The 21,690-nt window shown below is 45.2% G+C and overlaps 1 protein-coding gene across 7 annotated transcripts in view; it reads right to left on the reverse strand.

The window, feature by feature from the left end:
• The window catches only part of YEATS2 (YEATS domain containing 2), a 48,994-nt gene continuing 27,304 nt past the window's right edge, over positions 1-21,690 (reverse strand). For 3 of the 7 annotated variants that reach the window (XM_075417559.1, XM_075417561.1, XM_075417563.1), the window contains 15 exons: positions 20,751-20,912; positions 19,394-19,506; positions 18,330-18,485; positions 17,437-17,610; positions 15,982-16,180; positions 12,889-13,020; positions 12,547-12,645; positions 11,417-11,528; positions 10,108-10,181; positions 8,943-9,022; positions 7,799-8,000; positions 6,183-6,409; positions 4,930-5,004; positions 3,678-3,751; positions 1-3,126 (listed from right to left, as the gene is read on the reverse strand). In XM_075417559.1, coding sequence (XP_075273674.1) covers positions 3,018-3,126; positions 3,678-3,751; positions 4,930-5,004; positions 6,183-6,409; positions 7,799-8,000; positions 8,943-9,022; positions 10,108-10,181; positions 11,417-11,528; positions 12,547-12,645; positions 12,889-13,020; positions 15,982-16,180; positions 17,437-17,610; positions 18,330-18,485; positions 19,394-19,506; positions 20,751-20,912 — 1,988 coding nt within the window. In that variant the 3' untranslated portion in view covers positions 1-3,017. Of the gene's footprint in view, positions 3,127-3,677; positions 3,752-4,929; positions 5,005-6,182; positions 6,410-7,798; positions 8,001-8,942; positions 9,023-10,105; positions 10,182-11,416; positions 11,529-12,546; positions 12,646-12,888; positions 13,021-15,981; positions 16,181-17,436; positions 17,611-18,329; positions 18,486-19,393; positions 19,507-20,750; positions 20,913-21,690 lie in introns of those variants that run through there. The other 4 variants (XM_075417560.1, XM_075417562.1, XM_075417566.1 and 1 more) reach the window with 4 other exon arrangements.

Genomic DNA, 21,690 nt, shown 5'->3' on the forward strand with positions numbered 1-21,690 from the left:
TCACAGCTAATAAAAGAATTTATTGTAAACATACGTATCTTACACAATTATACAGTATAATACAGATAACATGAAGGATTGAAACACTCAGCATTACAAACAGGTGCAATAGTTGTCAAGAGATCTTTAAGTCGTATCAAGACTCTTTAGACTGCACAGCCAGAGGAACACACCGTAACATTTCATCACGCCGTATCATCTGTAGCGTTCCACGCACACCTGAGTGGGTGCATGAAATTCCACCACCTCTAACTCATCTCCAAGCAATTCCCACAGGAACTTCTCACCAACAATTCTTCCTCCCGCCACTTCTCAAAATTCAAAGAACTCGTCGCAAACATTTCCTACATCTGAAGGACTAAACACATGTGTTATTCTCTATCTGCTTTTCACAGATTTTATTTTTCCTCAGCAAACTTTACACACTATTAACAGAGCATCTCCTAGAATAACCTGTGGTTGCTCAGAAATGTAGCAATAGATGTCTACTGCAAGGACCACATTAAGAACGAGGGGCATTTACCCGCCTGCTTCGAGGTCAGGTTCAGGACTCCCTCTGAAACTCCATTCCTCACAGAAAAGCAGGACACAGGCAAGGAAGCCACAATTTGAAAACACATGCCCAAAGACGAGCTCCTGAGTTCTCAAGAGCTGCTCCGGGCGTTATCAAAATCCCAGAAACCGAGCCCACAGGAGACGGGGGCTGGAAATGCGTGTGTCATTGCAGAAGATCGCAGCACGGCCGAGTTTGCCCGAGAGGCTGTTCCCACACAACCTGCAGGCTGTCACAGCGATAGTGACAGACAGCCTGAAAATGCCCTTCTCTTTTGTAAAATCTGCGTGCAGCGGTGTCCAAAAGCCGTACGGACTCTGAGCTCCCTACAGCTACAAACAAAGTGTGGGGCCTGCAGCTCCTGGATTCGTCCCGGCTCTCAGCACCGAGCTCGCACATCGTCACCGCTGCTCGACCCCTTCACGCCGCCCTCAGCTGCAAAGCTCGCGTCAGGGCTAAGCTGCGCGTTTCACTCGCGCAGGCAATCCTGCACTCAGCTCACCCGAGCAAGCCAGGATTGCATTTTGAATCCAGAGCATCCAAAACGCCCGTTCCAGGGGCATTTCAGCCCTTCTCTGAATGATTCCATCCCTTGGTCCCATTTCCTAGATTCGAGGGGCAGGTTCTGCCACTCTTACTCTAGCGAACTCCCTGTCAGCTCTGATGAACGGAGGGAGGCTTATCTGCAGACTCCTGTTTTATCTAAGGTGGAGAAGACAGGCAGCGTCTCATCTGAGGCACACGGTACCTTCTTCAGCTTAAGAACTGCATCAAACCTCCGCCACTCTCCTTGGAAGCCTGAAACCACCCTCCAGCTGAACCGTCGGCCACGGTTCCTGCACACTACTGGGGTTACCATCACCTGTCTTCTAGCCCCCCCTAAAAAAGCACCAAAAGATAACATCTTGAAGATTTCTGTTCCTACGCCAAGCCAGGAAAGGTAACTGTAGTTTAACATTTATAAAAGGCTTTGTATTGTCAAAGCACGGCACCAACATGAGCGAGGCCTCAGTACACCCCTGTGAGGTAGGTATCGTGCTCCCCATGCTCTGAGATGGGGAAACTGAGGCACAGAGTGATTAAATCAAAGGCCATGCAGCAGACCAGAGACCCAGCTGAGATCAGCGCACTGGAGGTTCTGGCTGACCCATGCTCCATCCACACGACAGCACTGCCTCACAGAACAAGCACCCTGCAAGCGTGACAGTCCAACGGAAGTCCCACCAGCTTTACAACGGCTGATTCGCACTACCAGCAAGCCCCCATGGGGCAGGACAAACGGGCGGTGGATGTGGGGTGGTCAGGATGTTGTCAGCGAAGCCTTCTCCAGCAAGGTACGGATAGCCAGGCTGCAGACACGTCTCCTACACCAGTGATGTTCCTGAGACAGGCAAGTGCTGGGGTTAGTAGCAGAAGTTCTTCCTGCAGTCAAGACATCAGAGGAGCTCCCCACAAACAGCAAATCTCTGATTTTTCGATCCTACCCGGCCTCTCTGCGTTGAGCAGAACTTGAGCCGAAGTGATGCTGCTCCCACAGCACTTCGCAATCCAGGCCGATCGTTCGTGAACGCTGTCTGAACATCAGGACCTGTACAACACAGCTGGTCACCTGCCCTCCAGCACACTCCAGACCTTCCGGGAGCGCAGGGAGGCACTCGCTGGCCAACTAAAGGGTTTCAGACAGTCCGAGACCGCCAACACCGAATACTGTCCTCGCTCCTCTCCATCTCCATGCAGGACAGGCAGCCAGTCACATCTTACCAAGCCTGACCACGGTTTGTTCACCTTGATGGAGTATGTGCCAGTCTACCCTTCCTGAGGCGACTGAGAAAGCTGCCATCTGACGCCTCCTCTAGAGAGGCAAGGAATTTGGTCAGGGGACATTCAGCTGAACAAGCTCATGATCAGCCTTCCCAGCTTTGCTCTCAGTCACGTGCGCCATGCTCGAGCGGGACTGCCAGAATCTGTTGCAGCCATCAGCCTCCTGCTTCCCCATGGCCAAACCTACCCAACCACCTCGCCCACCTGCCCAAACGACCCACCTTTACAAGCTGCCTTTGACCTCTCTCACATTCAGAGTGCCAAAGCAACTGCTCTGCCCGCAGTATGGAGAATGCACCAAAAAACATGATTTCTTTTCTTAAAAACCGTGTTCAAACTCATCAATTCAGCTGCCTCAGAGGGACCAGGCCTGCGGAGTCTCTCACAGCCAGCAACTCGATGCAAACTGACAATGTTTGTTCAGCCACTGAACGTACACTTACCAAGTAAACACTGACATTTAACAACTTGATTTGGAACAGAGCATCATTCTGTTGCATTAAGGTGCATCTTTAATTGGAGGTAACAATCTAGTAGCCCAATGTTATAAATGTATATAATAGTGTCCTACAGAAATACTGGATTTGTGAACCCAACTTCAGTCATAAATCCACCTTTCCTGTAGCGTCTTCTCCGCTCTATTTCACTGTTCCTCATTTAGTATCTTCATATGTTTGTTTGTGAGGAAGTCAAGAAAGGGAATATTACAGATGGCTTTGTGAATATTCATCACTGTGATCTCTCTCGGAGTCCTGCGGGGAATACATCAGAGATGCTGTTATAATACATAAAAAGACACGTGTCCATAAAGCAGCAAGTCAATACATTTACCAAGGGAAGCGGGGTGGGGAGAGAGAAAAAAGGTCAATCAAAAAAAAGGATAAAAGAGCAGGTGTTAAGAGCAACACAGGAAAGCATTAAAATGTCACAGCACAAAAAATCTACTCTCAGGTGACTGGGGGAAACATCTTGGGCACTGGGACAGGAAAAGCAAGTGATGAAGTATTAATTCTTAAACTTCTACACCACAGACTGTGTGTAAATATTTCTATGTATAACACAGATACAAATGTTTAATATACATAAATATTTATATACTGCATACAAGTAAATATTTAAACTAAACATTTTGTCATAGAGTTCTTTTCCATTTCAAGCTATCCCAAATCATGGCGCTGAACAGAAATCAAAATGAGGCCTAATCGTTACCATAAAAATCACTCAGTAACTGAGCCAGAAGAGAGTGGATCAGTAAAATTAAAGAGGAGATTGTTTAGGCCTAAGAGGGAACGAGCTGCTGTACCTGTTGTGAGGAGCTGTCTGGTACGCCACAGCCAGTGCTTGCCGCAGGATATCGCTCATAAGCTGTTCCGTGGCCTGTGACAAAGACAGCATGGGGAGACAGCGTTATGAAGAGAGGAAAGGAACGTGCCATTTGCTCGAGTATTGGTGTAAGAGCAGCTGGAACTGTGGCTCACTTCCACCCTGTATTCGGTCAGCAATGGGCAGGTCAAGACGCCCAAGTGAGTTTTACCGGCGCAGTGGTAAGAACAGAGTACACTTCACCAAAAAAGAGACCTACGGCTCGTGTCAAGACACTTTCAGAAAAGCCTCCCAGCCTGGACAGCAAGCAGACGGCAGCCATATGCCACTTGGCTTAATCAAGGTTCAATCAAAAGCTAATTAAAGCTCTTGGCTTTCAGTGCCTGTATCAAGGCTCGAGCAGAGGTTTCTGGGACGTTCAGTCAAGAGAGCTGGCATGCCTCTACGGTTACAACGGAGCAGTCTGCTGGCTACAATCTGGGTCTACGAACGGATGCACCTGTATCTGAGTTCCACTATGATGTGTAATGGAGAGCACAGCAGAAGTCTGCGTGCATGTGTGTGAGACCTGGAATTAATTAGCTTTCGTAAAACCGACCTTCTGATCAGCAGCAGCCTGTATAAACAACCCCAGAAACCGTCTTTGGCTTGAAACACAGAAAAACACTGCTGAAAATAATCTGTGTTAGCCTTTAGTCCAAACCCAAGAACTTCAAATTCATGCTCTTCAAAGCTTTGGTAAGAAACAGTCTCTGTTTTTCCAAAACTGATTATGACAGACAAACGGCCTCTCATAGCGGGGAGAACTGCTGCTCTCTGCAGGAATTCAGCAGTCTCCCAAGTAGAGACAACCCAGGCAAAAAGGAACTGAACAGCATTTAGGACAAAACAGCTAACCTCTCACAAAATAATCAAGTCTTGCAGAACTCTGTCAGATTCCCCCCCTCCAAGTTCTGCAGGGTAGGACAAAGGAAGGGGTACTTGCAAAATTACAGAATGAGCCAGAATCCGCACATCACTATTCTGTGTCCAGGGCAACAAATCACACAGAAGCGTAGGACACTCTTTGGTCAGCTACACCTCTCTCTATACATGCACAAAGTCAGACACCAGACTCCGCATCTCCTGATTTGACAAATGCATATTAACAAGGATATTCACTTTTTTTTTTTTCCTACATTACTGGTTTAATACAGTTACGAAAAAGGTCTTAATGTGAAGTAATTTCTTACCTTTAAAATCATGTCTTCTATTACTGATGCATAAACATTCTTTTGTACCTCAGCAGGCTGAAAAGAAATCCCTATCTATAAAACAGAAGAGAAAAAAATAATTACTACATCAATTAACACAACCCACATTTTGCCACAGATGAGATGAGAATGAGATAACAGAAACAATCTGTTACAAAGGGCAGTGAAAAAACAAGCAAGCAGGCCCTGCAGAACTTTCAGGCAGTGTCATCTCAGGCTTCATTTAATAAAAAAATCTGGGGAAAATGAAGCCTGACTGTTAGAACAGCCTGCAGAAATGCCTCTAAAACACAGAAGAGACAAAAGCGGGTTTTAATTTTTGTTTCAGAAAGCCCACACAAAAAACAGGCTGCATTGGGTATCTCTGGATTGAGAACGGACGCTTCATTTTAAAACTGTACATACATACAACCCATCTATTCATAATGTTCCCTGCACCTAACTATGGCAACTGAAACCACTTTACACAGTACCCCTGGCACAAAAGTTCTGCATCAGACGAGTGCTCCATTGCCCAGCCACGCTCTCGCCATGCCTGTGCCCTTGCCACCCAGGCAGAGGACTAAGACTGCAGGAGCAAAGCTCTGTCCCTTGATGGCAGCCCTCGAGGCGGAGATGGAGATCCTCTCCTTCTCCCACAACTGCTGCATGCAAACCCACTGCTCCTGTCTCTGCTGGAACCACAGCAAGCACTTCTTCCTACAGGCTGAGTCAGTCTCCTCTCTTTCCTTCCTGCTGCTGTGAGAGAAGACCCTCCTCTCCCTTTTTTTTTTTACCTCAGTTTCAACAGAGGGAAGAAAACCCAAGCAGCAGAGAAGTTTGCTGTGATCTTAGCTTTACCACAATTCCTTTTCAGGAGCTGCCACTAAACAGCACTGCCCCAAGCACCGAGGCCAAATCTTCCACGTGATGGGACAGGGCAGAATTCAGTGGTAGTGCTCCTCTTCCCTCGTTTCCCCTTGCTTCTGGCCTTCCACAATGATTTTTCTGGTGCTAAGCCCTGCAACGCAGCTACTCTGAAACCACCTCTCGGCTGGCAGGCTCGACTTACTCCTGCCAGCACTGGCAGCTGCCTGTCCTGAGTCAGAAGGCCCAGTTTTTCCCAGGGCATTTATAAAAACTTTCATAAAGCATCCAGAGACCCATATAGATGAAAGAAAAGCAACTAAATAAATGTAAGACCACAACTAGCTTAACAGCAGTTCTTACTAGCTTTACGATTCACTTCTTACCTTCTCTGCAGTGTCCCTCACGAACTCAGATGCAGGCAAGGAAGCCAAGTAGAACTTCATCTCCTCCTGTTTCTCCTCCTGTTCTTTCTTAATGTTTATTTTTAATGGCTCGCTAAAGTTGAGAATATCTACTTCCTCTTCGTGTTCTGGTTCTCGTTTGAGAAATTGCTGTAGTTCCTCTAGTTTTCGGCACAGCTCCTCACCACTGCTGTAAGACGAAGGGCATTCTGAAAAAGAGCAATCAGTTGAACACATGACAGGCTACGGAAAGCTGTTTATAAACAGATGCACACTCCAAATATGCTAAGAAATTACGGAAATTGGAAGTCATTTTCTTAGTTCCCACAAAACATAAGGATGAATGGAAATGCAAACAGTCATTGAGAGCCTTCTAATTACATCTTCATGACACTCATGGTCCTCTCCCTCATCTGTCCCTACCACCAGCCAAGAAGGCTGCATTTCAAACAAAACCAGGCTAATGCGAGTCCCCTAAACATTCCCAAAGCAGCTTTTTGACAACTGGCAAAGCAGTCTGATGCTCTTCAACTTGCCTGGAGAAATGTAGTTTCTACTATGTAGGCACCGCGTGGCACTAAATCACCTTTTACGGTGTGAGGAGTATTATCATGCTTTTTAAGAAAAATCAGAAGACAGTTTTGCAGTGGAATTACAAAAAGGTAATCTCTTCTCTGCATGCTTGACGTGAGCCAGTAAAACCTTGAGTGGAAAGCTATGCAATAAACAGATTCTCTTCCTCAAAGACAACCACAAATCGAGTTATTTAGCCACAAATGTTAAAAGGTGGACGTAGGCTTCCTTTCCACCTTCAACAACTGCAATGCAGGGCCAGACTTGGCAAAGAATACTCAAATCCATACGCTTCTGTGAAATACCTTAAATCCCTGTACAATCAGAACAGAAGAACATTCAGCTTTGGGAAAGAGATTATCTGAAGGTGAAACAAGGGAGCTTAACTGTGTAGAGTGGATGAAATTAAAGATGTATGTTTAATACATACTGAAATGGACTGTGGAGATCCCTGAGCTATGGCTAGTACAATAATGCAGCAACTGTAACAACACAACATGAAGCTTCACACGGGCCAATTCACTTCACTTTTGGAGGTAAATTAAGCCCTGCTGAGCTCCATGCTGCCGCTGCCAGTTTTGGGGCTTTTCTGTACCTGAACTCCTTCACTCTGTTGGCATGGTAAGTCTTTTAACAGAGGTTAAGCTTACCCAAGGGCAGAACTACCGCTACTCGCTATGCTTTGTTTGTGTGCCCATTTATAAATGATTAACACTGTGGGGCAAGCACCATCTCTCCTAAGATTTATCTACACCGGGCCTCCAAACGCCCCAAAGCACAATAAAACCCAGAAGAGGCCCCAGAGAACACCAGAACTGGTAGGGACAATGGGCAGCCTCACTTGTAGGCTTGCCCTTGAGATCTCCAACTTCTGTTATTCCAGAGTGAATCAGTTAAAAAACAAAGAAAGAAAGAATCCCCTTCTCCTGAAGAAGCAGCACACGTGTGTGCATACACACAGCCCTGAGCCATTTAACAAACAGTGTTTTTGGCAAAAAAGGAGCTTCCTCTTGCTCCATGCTCACCTGGCTCACTGTCTATCTGCGTCAGCACGTCCTCAATCGAGTCCTCGTCATTCCGCAAGGTCTCCGGGTCAGGTGGAGTGTAGCCGTGGCATCGACACCAGTGCACCACGTGCTTTGTTTTCAGGGGTGTAATGTTGTGAAACCTGGGGTGCTTCTCTATGATTTCTTGTAGGATCTTTCTCACTGTCATTGCTCGTTGCCACTGCGACAAACGAAAGGGAAAGCTCACCACACTGGCTAAAATGTTTAAGGCCAGACTATGGCGCAGAACAACAATCCGGGTCCCAAGGAAAACAAAAGGAACACGATTTTCTCAGAAGTGAGAATGACAAGGAAAAACAAATGTGGAGGCTGGCCCTAATCCTGGTATTAGGCAGCTGTAGGCAGGTCATTTAAACTCCGCTTCCCCATCCAAACAAAACCTCAAGAAAAATGGACGCACATTTACAGGGGCCCAGATGCTTGTCTGCCTCATCCCCCAAGTAACACCTAAGATGGCACAGTGCAGGAAATCCACTAGAGCAAAATGCTGCTCAAAATTTTGGTTAAGCTCTTTAATCATTGAAGTTGGCAACAGCGGATGGCCTGATCAGTTTTAACATCTTCCCCATACAACTCCATAGCAAGATAACAAAACTAGGAAGCGACAGGGCTAAACACAACAAGCACAATAAGGTGCAGATTAACTGTAGTATTTATCTTTAGTGAACTGACAATCTATTTCAGCAGTAACACTGCTTATGTCAGATCCCTCAGTTCTCTTTCTACAGAGAGCAGACACAATCCCAGGCAAAGATGGACAAAGCATGTTGGGTAAAACTCCCATGACCATAAGAGGCCACAGAGGAGCAACGAGGATAAAGCGCTAACAGGACAGTTTGCAAAAATTCTCATTTTGAAAATGCTTCAAAAAACATCTTACTTTGAACCAACTGAGAGACGACCTTTAGAGTCCCTTACACTTGAGCAAGTCATCACTACCTGGACACAAATCAGCATGTCTCGCAGTAAGGAATGCTTCCATTTACGCTGCGACAGAATGCTTCAGAAAGCAAGTCAGCCAGCGACAAGGAAGGTTCCACAATTCAGAAATCCTTCTTGTGTCCCTAACGACTGCATACAAAACACAGGAGGAGAGGATTACCTCGGCAGCCCTCCTCTTCCCAATATTCCAGCTGTAATACTGTTCCACTGAACTGGCACAAAAAGAGCTTGCATCTTCACCTAGAAAACACAGAGCCAAAAACAATATTCAATTTTAGTACGTGAGGTAAGATAAATTCTGCTTTTTATGTTATTTAGTGGAGAAGAGGAGGGAAATATGTTTCATTCTTGTAGGATCAAGGACTGTAACTCTTACAAGTGCTGTGCCCTCTCAGCACGGCACAGGTACGTGCAGCAGACACGCTCTGGGTTTTGATTACAACATCAGCATCCCTCTTGGTCAGGATATACAGGGGTCTGGGGCTACAGGCTGTTTTAAGCCTTCTTCCCCCCAAAACTGCCATGATGTAGACCTGTAAGTCCATCTTACTGGCCAAAGTCTCTTCCTTTGGAAAACACTTTTTTTTTATTCAACAAATTGAAATATAAAAATGAAACCATTAAAAGGTTTCCTGGGAAAAACATGAGGAGGGGCTACGAATCCTAAGTAACGGACTGATGAACGTTCTCTGTAGGCCAGCGCGCTGTATGTAACGGAAAGCTTTAATGTGCCACCCACTCCTGCTTTGCTCACCGTGCTCACTTGAGAGTGTTGGCCCTACCCAGTCTCCAGGACCACTTGTTCAAAGTGCATTAGTTACCAGAGAAAGCTGATACATTTTCAGCTATGTAAACGAGTAAGAGGTATGCAATTATAAAGCAACATAAAAAATTATAATGTTTCTCTGCAAACTACTGCCTTTTGGTTTTTTTAAAAAAAAAGGGGGCAAAAACCCCAACAACACACACATTCCAATATTGAGCCATGTTATCATATTTGCAAGCATTTCTGAAACCCTGGCACTAAATAATGTCCTATTAAGGACAAACCAGGGAAAAAAAGACCTACTTGCAGCGCTTATGTGAGGAAATACAATCTATTTCTAACCAAAAAGCAGGAGGAAGTTAGTAACTACTGACAAATACTTGGCTTTATTGGCAGAATCTGATTCTAAGCATCTTCAGAATAACCCCTGGAGTAAGCTCTCTAGGAGAATGGCTTCATTTCATTCTGCCTTTTAATAATTTTTGCAGCTACAGAGTGTGCAAGGCATTCTGTCGATACATGGAAAACAGAAAGCAAAGTCTTTTCATTTACTGCTTACTTTTTTCAGCAATTAATGGAACCTTCTTCACTATTGCTGTTAAAAGCTGCTGGATGTTCTCCAAGTATTCTATGCTGCAAGGAATAGAAAGGGTGACGATGAAGACTAGTGTTGGAAGCAACGAAACAGATGCAAAAGGTTTCACAACGACTGCATGGTTTCAAGGCGTTACAGCAATCCTAGTACGAGGATAAAGTGTTCCGCCCCAGTTCGGAGAAGTTATTTCAAACAGCCCCTCCACTTGCCGAGGTGTCCACATCTGAAGCTGCATTTGTCACGATGAAAGAACTGAAGGTAGGCATTTCTGGGCAGGCTTGGAAGAAACCCCTGCGTCATTTCACAATCTGCAACACTACTTGGAGGGATAAGACGCACCTATTAGTGCAGGCTGTCCCAGTGGGAACACGGGATACTGCATGGGAAGCTTCATACTTAACTGGAGTTTAGGTAAGTTTTACTTAACCAGCTATACTGTATTTAAACAGCAAGAACTGTATTTTCCATTAGTTATTTCATAACTAAGATATTTTCCAGTGCGTAATAACTTAAGATTTATTCCTGTCTCCTACACACACTCTCCATCAGGGTAATGTCTGCAGGGATATGTCGGGATATCAAAACTTTTCAAAACAGGGAGACAGGGAAGTCAACCACTGGAGGAACCACGAGCAGGAGAAACATCCAACACGCTACAAGAAAGATGCAGAGAAAATTTTGTAAACTGAGTTCTGGTCAAAAAATACTAACAAGCACTTGCAGGAGCATCACAAACAAGGCACTGGATTTCACAGCATCCAGTGAACAAATGCTCCAATGATCTTTATTATTTAATTCCAATTCTAACCAAGGCAGCCCTCACACTAAGTGATTACGGAAGCACATGAGCTTAACAATACTAGAGAGGCAAGAGAACAGACAGTTGTGCTCACTTCAGATGCCCCTTTTTTGACCTGCCTTTCACTGGGCAGTTTGACCTCTGTAAGGACACGCAATGGCAATGGGAATACAGGCAGTGGGTGATGAAGAGGTTTTAGCAGCTTGAGATTTTAACAAACTCCAAACCAACTGCAAATCTTCAAATTTTTCCCCCACATTTCATGCATATAAATATTTACAAAGAAAATATTGCAACTCTGTCTGAAACAAACGCTACCCAACAGGATTAGCACTGATACAGCAGCGCATGGACAGCAGATTTTATAATGTATTTCTAGGTCAAACTTGACACTACTGCACATATCCCTAGAATCTCCTCCATTCCCCCACTGTTTCAGAGATCAGAAATCCTTATAGAGAAATGAACAATTACTTGATAACGTAATTCCCAAGCTCAGAGCTCTCTTCTGTTTTTACTGCTGCTTGGCCTTCTTGAGTACCCACAGAACTGCAGTTCTGCCCTGTTGAATCAGGCTCCATCTTAACTTCAAAGAAACAGAACGCATTTTAGAAGACAAAAAGTACCAGTCAGCTTGATAAACAGCGTCTTTCGAGACTCCTGTCACACTCAGGGTCTTGCATAACACCACTTCATTTGTTGTTTGCTTTCTGATTGTTACGCATGAACTAATTTGACCTTCAATTCTGCTAAAAGCAAGCCAAGAGAAGATGTTCCCCCCCCCCCCCAAATCTCAACATGCTCACATCTCGTCCCCGTTAGAAAATCTGCACAACCAGTTGCTGATGTTCTGCATACGACTCTCTGATCTAAACCGAAGGGCCTGCAAATGTACGTTGGCCTTTTTGTAAGCAAAGAACTGGACAACTACTAACAGTTTCAGCAAGAAGTGACATCTCAAAGCGAGAGCTTTTTTTTGAAGGCATCAGTGAGCTCTCCCACGTCTAGGTCAGAACTCTGGTGAGACAGGAGCAGGGAGAGAGAGAGACGTTCCCAACCCAGAAAGGCCAGGCAGTCTGGTCATTTATCTGGGACAGGATACGCACGACCGTTCTGCAAGCACTGGACTGCGAGTGTCTCAGCTCTGGCCTATACATTATCCTGGGAACTACTGTACGTACATCTTTCACGCCGGCGTGTGAGCACACACACGTGCTGCCTACGCCCGGCGCTGCTGGAAAGCGTTCTCCAGTACTTTTCACCACAGTCACTACTCTGAGGACAGCAGTAACTCTGATTAAATACAAGCTGCTCTGTGTATTTCTGCAATGACAGATCGAAACGACGAATGTTTAAGGTACTCATGGCAGCTTTCTAGACGTCCTCGTTTCTCTCAGTACTTGCCTGCGCTTTGGGATTTGTTGAGGGGGAAGTCACCAGTAATTTCCCAGTCCCCAGGTGCCATTTTCACTTGATTCAAAGCCTACTAACAATGGAAATAAAGGAACCCACAGCCACAGGGTCTACTTTTGTAGTCAGGCCACTTACATAAAGCAGCATCAGCTTATTTCTACTACTTCTCTCACAGAGAAATTCCTGGTTACCTTTAGTGATCGATGCTGTAGAGGGACTAGGGACAACCGTACTTGCTGCCGTGACAGCTGAAACTGCTGAAACTTTGCTGGCAGAAAGTGACTGCATCACTGGAGAGGACAAAGAAAAAAGGACAACAGAGAGAAAAAAAAAATAAAATTTCACACACTCTGACAAATAACCATGTTCAGAAGCAACACAGTGTTTTTACAGCACAAAGTTTAGGGATTAATTTCCTTGCTACATTTTCTTCTACCTCTAACTTTGCACCATGTCCGCCAACAGTGACCAAGAGCTACCCTGCGTCACAGGGGATTGTCAAACACCATCTGTCATCCTCCTCTGCCCTTTACCTTTGTTCATAGGCATGAGTATTGTCTGAACACCTCCAGAAGCTGTGTTTACACCGAGCTGTTTAAGCTGGCTGGGAACTGTCAGAACAGCCTGCTGTGGACTAGACTGATTTGAGTGGATTTTTAGCAACCCTGCAAGAAGAACGGAAGACAAAATGTTAAATAAAACACACCATTTCGTTTATCTCCAGCTACTTCTCTCCCTTTCTGCCTGAAGCAGGATGGCACATAAGCTAGCGCTGCCACCCTCTTAACAAGCCACAGTTCAGCGAACTGTCAGACAAAGTTTTTACTGACACAAACGACTGCTAAAATACCGGGACGCTGCACCACAGCGTGCGCAGCTATTATGTGCTGCACAGCGTTGATATTTGTAAAGCAAGTTTCGTAAGTGATCTTAAGCAAAAGTCAAGGCAACACAAACCTTTCAACTGAAGCAGGCTCAGCACAGAGTAAAGCACTCTCTGGTCCGAACAAGACCTTGAGCGCAAGGGTCCGGTAAGCCAGTGAACGACAGCTCCGTGGTGCTTCCAAAGCCACTCGCACTGGGGTACCCAAGTGCCGCACGCTCCTCTGCAGTTCAGTTCAGGAGAACCCACTGCAGTCAGCAGAGCTCAATCAACCGTGTCTTAACTAAGTGACAAGCCCAAGGCTGCACAGCAAGTCTGATGAAGGACATACCTGGACTGAGTGTCCTGTGTCTTTCTGGAACATGCACTGAATCCATCCATAAGGATGGCTAATCAAGCTACGAAGCATATTAAAGTGGGGACTGAATTAAATCACTGATTTCAGTCAAGGCTAAAAGAACAAGCAGGACATTCAGATATTAACAGCATTACCAATGGCAGCACCCAGTGACTTCAGTGGAAAGCCTCACGGCTCCAAGCTGCGTCACGGTGCCATGGGCGAGGAGCACTCGGCACCTGCCCACCAGCTCTCTCCTCCATGGTGACGACACCTCAAGTCACCACAGCCAGCACTCTAGCACTGTGATCTGGGCCTATGTTCATCCTTTCAGCTGGTAAACCAGCTATTTTCAATACAACCATATTCAATCTATAGCTAACTTCTATTCAGACTTTGGAAATTTAACAGGCTTCTGTTTTAGAACATTGACAACAGTAGACTTCTTAGTTTCACGATGGTAATTTTATACTCACGATATGCTTTGAGATAAAGTCTCCATTCTCCTCTTATTTTATTATTATTGTTTAAGAAACACAGCTGCCTTTCAAGCACTAGACAGGCAAAGTCTGCTGAAGATGTCTCTTGGTTTTGAAGGATGCATAGCACTGGTCAGTCAGGCTTTCACCACCAGGCAAGGAAGCTGACTTAGCATTACCAATTCACTTTTAAAAATCATAGCGTGTTCTGTTTAAGACTCATGTAAATAAAAGCCCATATTTTTAGAATTCAAAATCTGACTGCTACACATCTTGCCAAAGCATCTTCTTCCACCTCCAGCCTTCTCAAGCACACAGGATGGCCAAGCTCAGCGGTGGCTGGCTCCCTTTGACACGCTGACCCCCAGCAGCTCTTCTGGGGACATCAAACGGTGAATCTAAGATCTTGTTGGGTACAGAGCCCGTCTGCAGCAAGTGAGTAAATGCTTGTGGCTTTGCAAGTCTCTTTCCAGAACAGTTTACTGCACTTTGACAAAGTGCATCATCTAAAAGAGTGCCTTGGGGCATGTCCCAAGCGGGTGATGCACAGGTGTGTCACGACAGGACAGCAAGGGACCCAAACAGCACGGCGAGTAAGGCGACAACACTTTCAACTAACCCTAGTAGCCCGATGGGTGGGAGACACTGTTCATCGCAAAACAACTTGAAAGTTTGAGATTCTCTTTGAAGAGTTGCCTTTAAAAATAAAAATCTCCAGAATTTTAACACAGTCTTGTTTTTACATTGCAATAACGTGTTTTATAGCCACTGCTTCTTTTGGGATTCTCGAAGGAACAGTTTTTCATCATGAAGTCAGTGCCTCAGGTTACATAAACAAAACCAAAATCTAGATAACGTCCTCATACTCAAATGGGAGTTTTAATCTGAAAGTTCTTTAGAATGGCAATTTCTACAAAAAAACCCTGCTACTTTGTTTGCAAAGAGAAAATACGCAGCTGCTTACTGCAGAACTGTGGCAGTCTTAGCAGTCTATGTTGTTTACTTTCAAGCTCCAGGAAAAACAGAGTGGTGAAAAAAGGAGGAGCTTGGAAGACTGTGTACAGAGGAAACAAAAAAGCTGCTTTAAAAAGACAATGTCAGATGACCTCAGAGTCACTTTCTCTCTCTTTTCTGTATTTTTACTCTGTTTCCACTTAGCATGAAGCCATTTCAAGTCAACAGAACACGCCAGCATGTAAATTAGTCAAAATGAGAGTTTCTGATTTTAACCTATAATACTCACATTAAACCTGCTATATTTGCTCTCCATGATACAAAAGATACTAGAAGACAATAAAACTAAATAAGGAAAACTCCCCTCTACATAAGGGCAGTCCATCTTTACTACCTCATCTTTATTAACTTGAAACATTCCAGATCCAACCTATTCCACTGTACTCAATGGATTTTGACTTCAAAGCCCTCAGTTCCCCCAAATCAACCCTTCTCTCCTCTCCAAGCCAAACAGAGCAGATGCAAAACCTCAAAGCTAAATTCTGCTCACGCAGCTTCTCTGACTTCAGTGGAGTTTCACTTCCACAAGCTATTCAAGGCTGTAGTATTGCTGGTAACTTGAGAGTTTCAGCCTTGTGACACACTGTGCTTTTGAATAGGCAAAATGCGTCTTCTAACACGAACTTGGCATGAAAACTAAAATCCCTCTCCAGTGCCAAGGGGCAACTCGCATGGTTGTTATTTCTAACACATACAGTCAGTGCACTGACGTGACAGGGTGCCAAATTATTTAGACACCTCTTTGGCTAAGCCAAAAGTTATGCTAGTAAGATATGTTTTAGAAAGCACGACTTTACTTTTACACATTGACAAATGCAGGTGTCTGCATTCTTCCATTTACAGTGAGGATATCTAACAAACTCACACCTGGATTCTAACTTTCTATAGGAAAGGCACAAAGGGAGTTTAATACCTGACACTGCAGCTTTTCCAGTCACGGGCGTTGGTGTAGTCATCAGAGAAGCAACACTTACAACAGTGGAAGCTGCAGTCTTATTCACTACTGATGAAGTTGACTGGCTCTGGCTTATACAGATTTGGTGTTGCTGCCCAGATGTCTTTGCTGCAGGAGTTCCAGAGGATGATGAGCTGGAACCTGCATTGTCTGTCTGCTGCATGAAAGAGGCAGAGAGGGGTAACAAATCTCTTTTCATATCAGAGATTATTCAACAACAAGCACAACAAGGGAGTATCTAGAATTAGCAAAACCAAATGTTTATCTATCAGTCATTAAGAAGCAAGAGGCCTATATCCAAAAGCCCATACGCAATGATGGTACACACAGAATGGAGGCTGTTTCAAGCAGAAAAAGTGAAACCGCGCACACAGGAACTGCTACCACAACTGCTTTGATAGCATCTGGAGCCAGGACCCTTAACTTCAGCAAGCAGGTGGGCCTTCAGATGAGAAATCTGACCCAGGAATGTTTCATATTTCCCTGCTGCTCAGAAGTCCAGAGGTATCAGCAGAGAAATGGAAAAAAGTATGAGATAAACAGGCTGGATGGAAAATTTCTATCTCTGCAGCTTCACCGAGAGCTGTAAGAACAGCTGTCAAACCAACAAAAATTCAACGCAAATTTGAGCATCTTCACCTACACATGCCGTGTACCCCAGTGTTCAGCCCTCTGAGGGCAGCAGGGCATCCACTTTCTGGCTGTTTAATCTCTGCCTCCCCACAGGGAAAAGCAGCAGGGCTGGAGGAACCCTCCCAGCGAACTACATGCTGTCCTTTTTGCTGCCTCCTCCCCACTTGATGCCAAAGCACCTTCTTCCAAGGCTGCACTGTTATGGCTCCCCGGGATACAGGGGAGTGACATCCGCTAACGCGGCCAGGACTGAAGGACCACGAGCCTTGGCCACTGCCAGCCTCTGAAATCTGCTGATGGCAGATCGGGCACTAAGCACCGTGGAGAGCCTGTGGTCTCAGAGAAGTGGCCTACAGCCTAGTTACTGCTGGCTTTCACTGGCCTGCTGGCTGCAGAGCTTCAGGCATTTCACGTTCTGCAAATTTTCGTGCCAGAACTGGTGTTTGAAAGCTGCGTAGCCTGAACAAATCTGATCTGTACGATTGCAAAAGCAGTTTCAGATAAAGCCTTCCCTGCCTACCTGGATTTTGACACCATTAAAAGCAAGAAAGTGCAAGTTTCAGTTTCTCTTCTCCCCTTGTTTCTTCACAGATACTACTTTATGCCAAACAGCAGACAATCCAACAGAAAAGGAGTTGTGTGCACTGTGCAGACCCACCAGCAATGCCGACCGAGAAGAATACCAGCAGTGGAAAAAAGCAGTAGAAGTCCTTCCCTGGGGATTACACTGGTCAGAGTGCAAATGCTGTATCACAGAATATCAGCAATGCTGTTTCTCACCTGGGCCACCCCGTTTGTGGGAAGGGCCACGGCAGGAGCAGCGGCCGTGGTGATAACGCCTCCTGATACTCTCAGCACAGTGGTGCCAGGTTTGGAGAGCTGGGATGAAGCAGGCACTGATTTTATAGACCCATCTGATATTTTCACCAACGATGTCTGTCCACTGGGTGCAGCCTTTGAAAAAGGAAATCATCACAATGAAAAAGGTGTATTTGACTGGATTTTTTTTTTTCAAATGACTTAAAAAAACCTTAAACAATCACAACAACAACACAACAAACAAGAAAAATGCTTCCTGAAAAATATTTTCAAAAGACTTTTGAAAAAGACAAACCGTGGCAATAATAGCTGGAACAAAATTGTCACCTCAGAAATCAACTTCATCAGACTGTTGACTTTGCAAAAATATGCCTATCAACCTTGAATTTTGGATGCGCAATTACAAGTAGTCCTGGAGAGTCTGAATTTCACAGGGACCACTTGGTAGCTTTTAAAAGAAGGACCTTTGAGGGACACCAAAACCAACAATTTTTAAGAGCTTTAGCAGGTGACCCATTTCTAAGGCTCAAATATTTAAGCACATTTTTGCACATGACTGTATCCGCTTCTCTAATTCCATTTCACTACGAAATCCCAGAGCACATTTACAAATGAGCAACCCAAGCTTACACACGACCCACCCCGAGAACAGAAATCAAGCTGGAAAACTGTGGTCCAATATCTGCATATGAAAGTAGGCCTCCTGTGTTTTGCTTATCACTGTACAGCCAGCATTGTAATTGCACAAAACCCAAACAACTTCAAAAGGAAAAACTTTCAAAACGTGTGGCTGTGGTTCCTATGCCTGACAAAATGCTGACTGGCAAGAGAAAAACACGTCACTTGGACATTACCTGGGTAAACAGAGCTGTTTTCTGCCCAGTTATCACTTTCAGTGCTTGTCCTTGTGTGGACGGTGCTCCGACTCCTACGCTGCCCTGAACAACCGAAGCTGGAGTCAGCTGCTTGCCGGAACTCTGAGGAGAAGGCTGACCGACCAGAAAGGTGCCCTGCTCCAGAAGTAAGTTATAGGGAGGTCAGCACTTTGACACACAGTTAAGAGTCAACAGAAATCTAGGAGCGTCAACACAGGGCACAAGCCTCTAGCTGTAACCCAACAACATTTCACCTTCTAAAACAAGGCACTGCTCATTACAGTGGATGCTTCCGCACTAAGAGCTGGGCGCAGCCTTCTCGGTGCAGAACACCACTTTCTGAGGCAAGGCAAGGGGTGAAAAAGCCACAATCGGTTTCCTGTCTTGTCAGAGTCATCCACTAAAATTTAACACACTTTATGCTCTTGAAGTTTACTCTTTGTGACAAATGCTGCTTTGCATGCAAGATCAGAGAGGCTACTGCTGGGTTACGCAAAAAAAGAGAGAAAGCGAGTCATTCTGTCACCTTTTCACTTCAAAATGTATTTAGTCCCCCCACAAAGGCTACACATTCAGAGCTGAGCACGCAGAAATCGCAGCGACAGCTGGAGGTGTGCGCCCTAACAATCCACCACCCAGGACTTTGCCACCCTTCCTGCTTCTTATCAGTCTTCTGCCGCTACCTTTCGGAGGCTTCGTTCACCCACTACCACACAGGAATCCCTCCACACAATCTTCTGCCTTCTCATTTTATTTCCTTACTCAGCCTTGCTCTTCCTCTCAAATAACTCTCCTTTAGTCTCCTATCTCTACTGCTTTCCTCCACCTCTTACGCACCCTACTCTGTAAGATAAGAGAGATGTGCTGGTAGCAAGTGGTAAAGCAGGTGCCTGGCAGAGGGGAGAAGGGCAAGGGTTGTTAGAGAGGCTCTAGATCCCATCGTCCAAGACATTTCATGTGCTGCAGAACCACAGAATATCCACATATCGCCACCGCAGCCTGAAATATCAACCTGCTTCAATGAAGACGCTTACGCCACTGACCTGGGGTGTCTGCTTCAGGATGTAGGATGTATAGGTGAGGTGCTGTGACAGGTTACTGCTTGTGCTTTGCGTTCCTGCTCCCCCAGTGTTCGTAGAAGAACCAGATTGGAGACCTGTAACCAGAAGAAAAGGCTTGACCCTTTGGTAACTCGACCCTTTGGTAACTCGACCCTTTGGTAACTAGGCTATCAGCTGCTAACGCACCCCTGTATATATAACTAATTGAAAACACTTTGCAAGATGCTTGCTGCCACATGTTTTGCAGCTGAATAATACCATTTCCAAGTACAGCACAGTTCAGATGCACTGCTGTGCTCTCTTACAGCTCAGCAAATGCCATGAACAAAAGGGGTTATGGGGGAAAAACAGAGGACCGGTGGGCAAGCAAAGTGCATTCCAGGCTGTTTTGAATTTTCTATCAAAAGAAGATGTTGTCCAACACATTAACAGTCTTCTCATCGGTCTTGTGCAGGTTATGAATATGCAGCAAAAGCCCTCGAAACACTCCAAATCCCACTGGCTTCTTAATTTTACTTTTGTTGGTTGTTTCGATGCAATTTTGTCAACTGAGTATTAGATCATGGACACGTAGCAGTGGTAATTTGCAGTGACACTTTGATATTGCTCTGCCTCCAGAAAGGACAGCCCGAACACTGACTTTTTACTATCTCTCATTAAGAAACAATGAGAGTATAAAAAAACCTTATGGCTCTGTCACAAAAATCACAAGTATTTGCTCTTCCTCGATGCCCAAGAGATTATTTCTTTGTCAAGGTTGGACTGCCCCAGCTGCCCCTCTAAATCTCAAGCAACGGGGCTCCCATCACAAGTTCTACAACCCAAAAATACCTTCACCAAGAGTACCTATTTTTTGAGTGACACGTGTGCTATTGCCATGTTGCTGGTATTTACAGCCTTATATATTAAACTGAATAATACCTCTTCCTCACTGCCAGTATCAGAACTGGGAGCAAAAAGGTTACACCCAGTTCACCTCCTATCCCAACCCCCAGCCCCAAACAAGCATTCTGGAGAAGGCTCCCAACAAAACTCTTCACCTACACAGCCCAAACACGCAGCATTCTTTCCCTATATAAACAAAGTATCGCCCATCAGAACTATTTTTGCAATGTTATTCTCCAGGGATTCACAGCAAGTTTGACTCACAAGCCCAGACAGCAGACTCTTGTGAGGTCTCAGTCTTAAAAAGCACCACATCACTGTGTTGGTGCGAACCAAGAAACCCCATCCCATTACTGACTTCCACAGTACCAGGATGCTTCACAGCAAAAATGCCAAACATTAATTATGCAGTGATTACATTATTTAACTCATTAGATTTCCCTGCAAGACTAACTAGCATTATTTGTGGCTCGCAGTATGGCTCCTTGGGGTATCAGAAGCAGTTTTCCTTTCCCAGAAGGATTCTTGCTGTTGGTGGTGAGGTACAGTTTGGTGCCTGGTGGCAAGTTTGCCAAGTTTGCCAGGTTGGTGGCTGGTAACTGCAGTGTAGCCATCACTAGAAAGAAAGAATAAAAAGAAATAAAACTACTGCTTGCAGAAAGCAGTACGCATTGAAATCTGCACAGGATGAAAGTACTAGGAGTAACATGCAGCTAGCCTTTGATAATCTGTACTTCACTGGCCTAACCGTGGACTAACTCCGCCAGTGATGCACAGGTACTTTTCTAAATAGGTCTGAAAAAGTCTCTAAGTGCAGCACCACTTGTGGCTGCAGGCCAAAGGAGCAGAGCCACAGGGTCCCCAGGCCTGCTCCAGTCCAGAAGCCACACAACACCCTGCCAACAGTCCAGAGGCCGAGCTAACATGCTCAGCGAAAGCCAGCTGGGTGCAGAAGCAGGCAGGGTGCTTCTGCCCACACTCCTGTTCCTGTAAGCACTGGGGAAGACGTGAGGATGCAATAACGACAGTTTGACTCTTGTTGGTTGGATTTATGTGGATCCCCTGGAGTGTTTGAGGACTACAAATGCTGGGCAAAAATGTGAGACCTGGCTCCATGAAAGGCTACTAGGTCTCCAGCACATGCCCCAGCATATCTGTCTGATCTCCACTCACGGAACACTGCATGTTTTGAAGTACTTGTGCTCCCTCTTCCTCCCTACAGCTAATTAGTTAAGATTGTCTTTATTACTAATCTCTGTCAGCCTGAATTTCCCTACAGACCTCTCTACTCCTTTTAAAGTTTTCCAAATCACACACAGTTGTTTTGCAGTTGAAGAAATCATTACAGAGCCCCAAAGTCCACCCATCATAAGCTATTAACAACATGTAGAATT

The sequence above is a fragment of the Opisthocomus hoazin genome, chromosome 4, assembly GCF_030867145.1.
Source record: "Opisthocomus hoazin isolate bOpiHoa1 chromosome 4, bOpiHoa1.hap1, whole genome shotgun sequence".
In the NCBI taxonomy this organism is placed as follows: Eukaryota; Metazoa; Chordata; class Aves; order Opisthocomiformes; family Opisthocomidae; genus Opisthocomus; species Opisthocomus hoazin.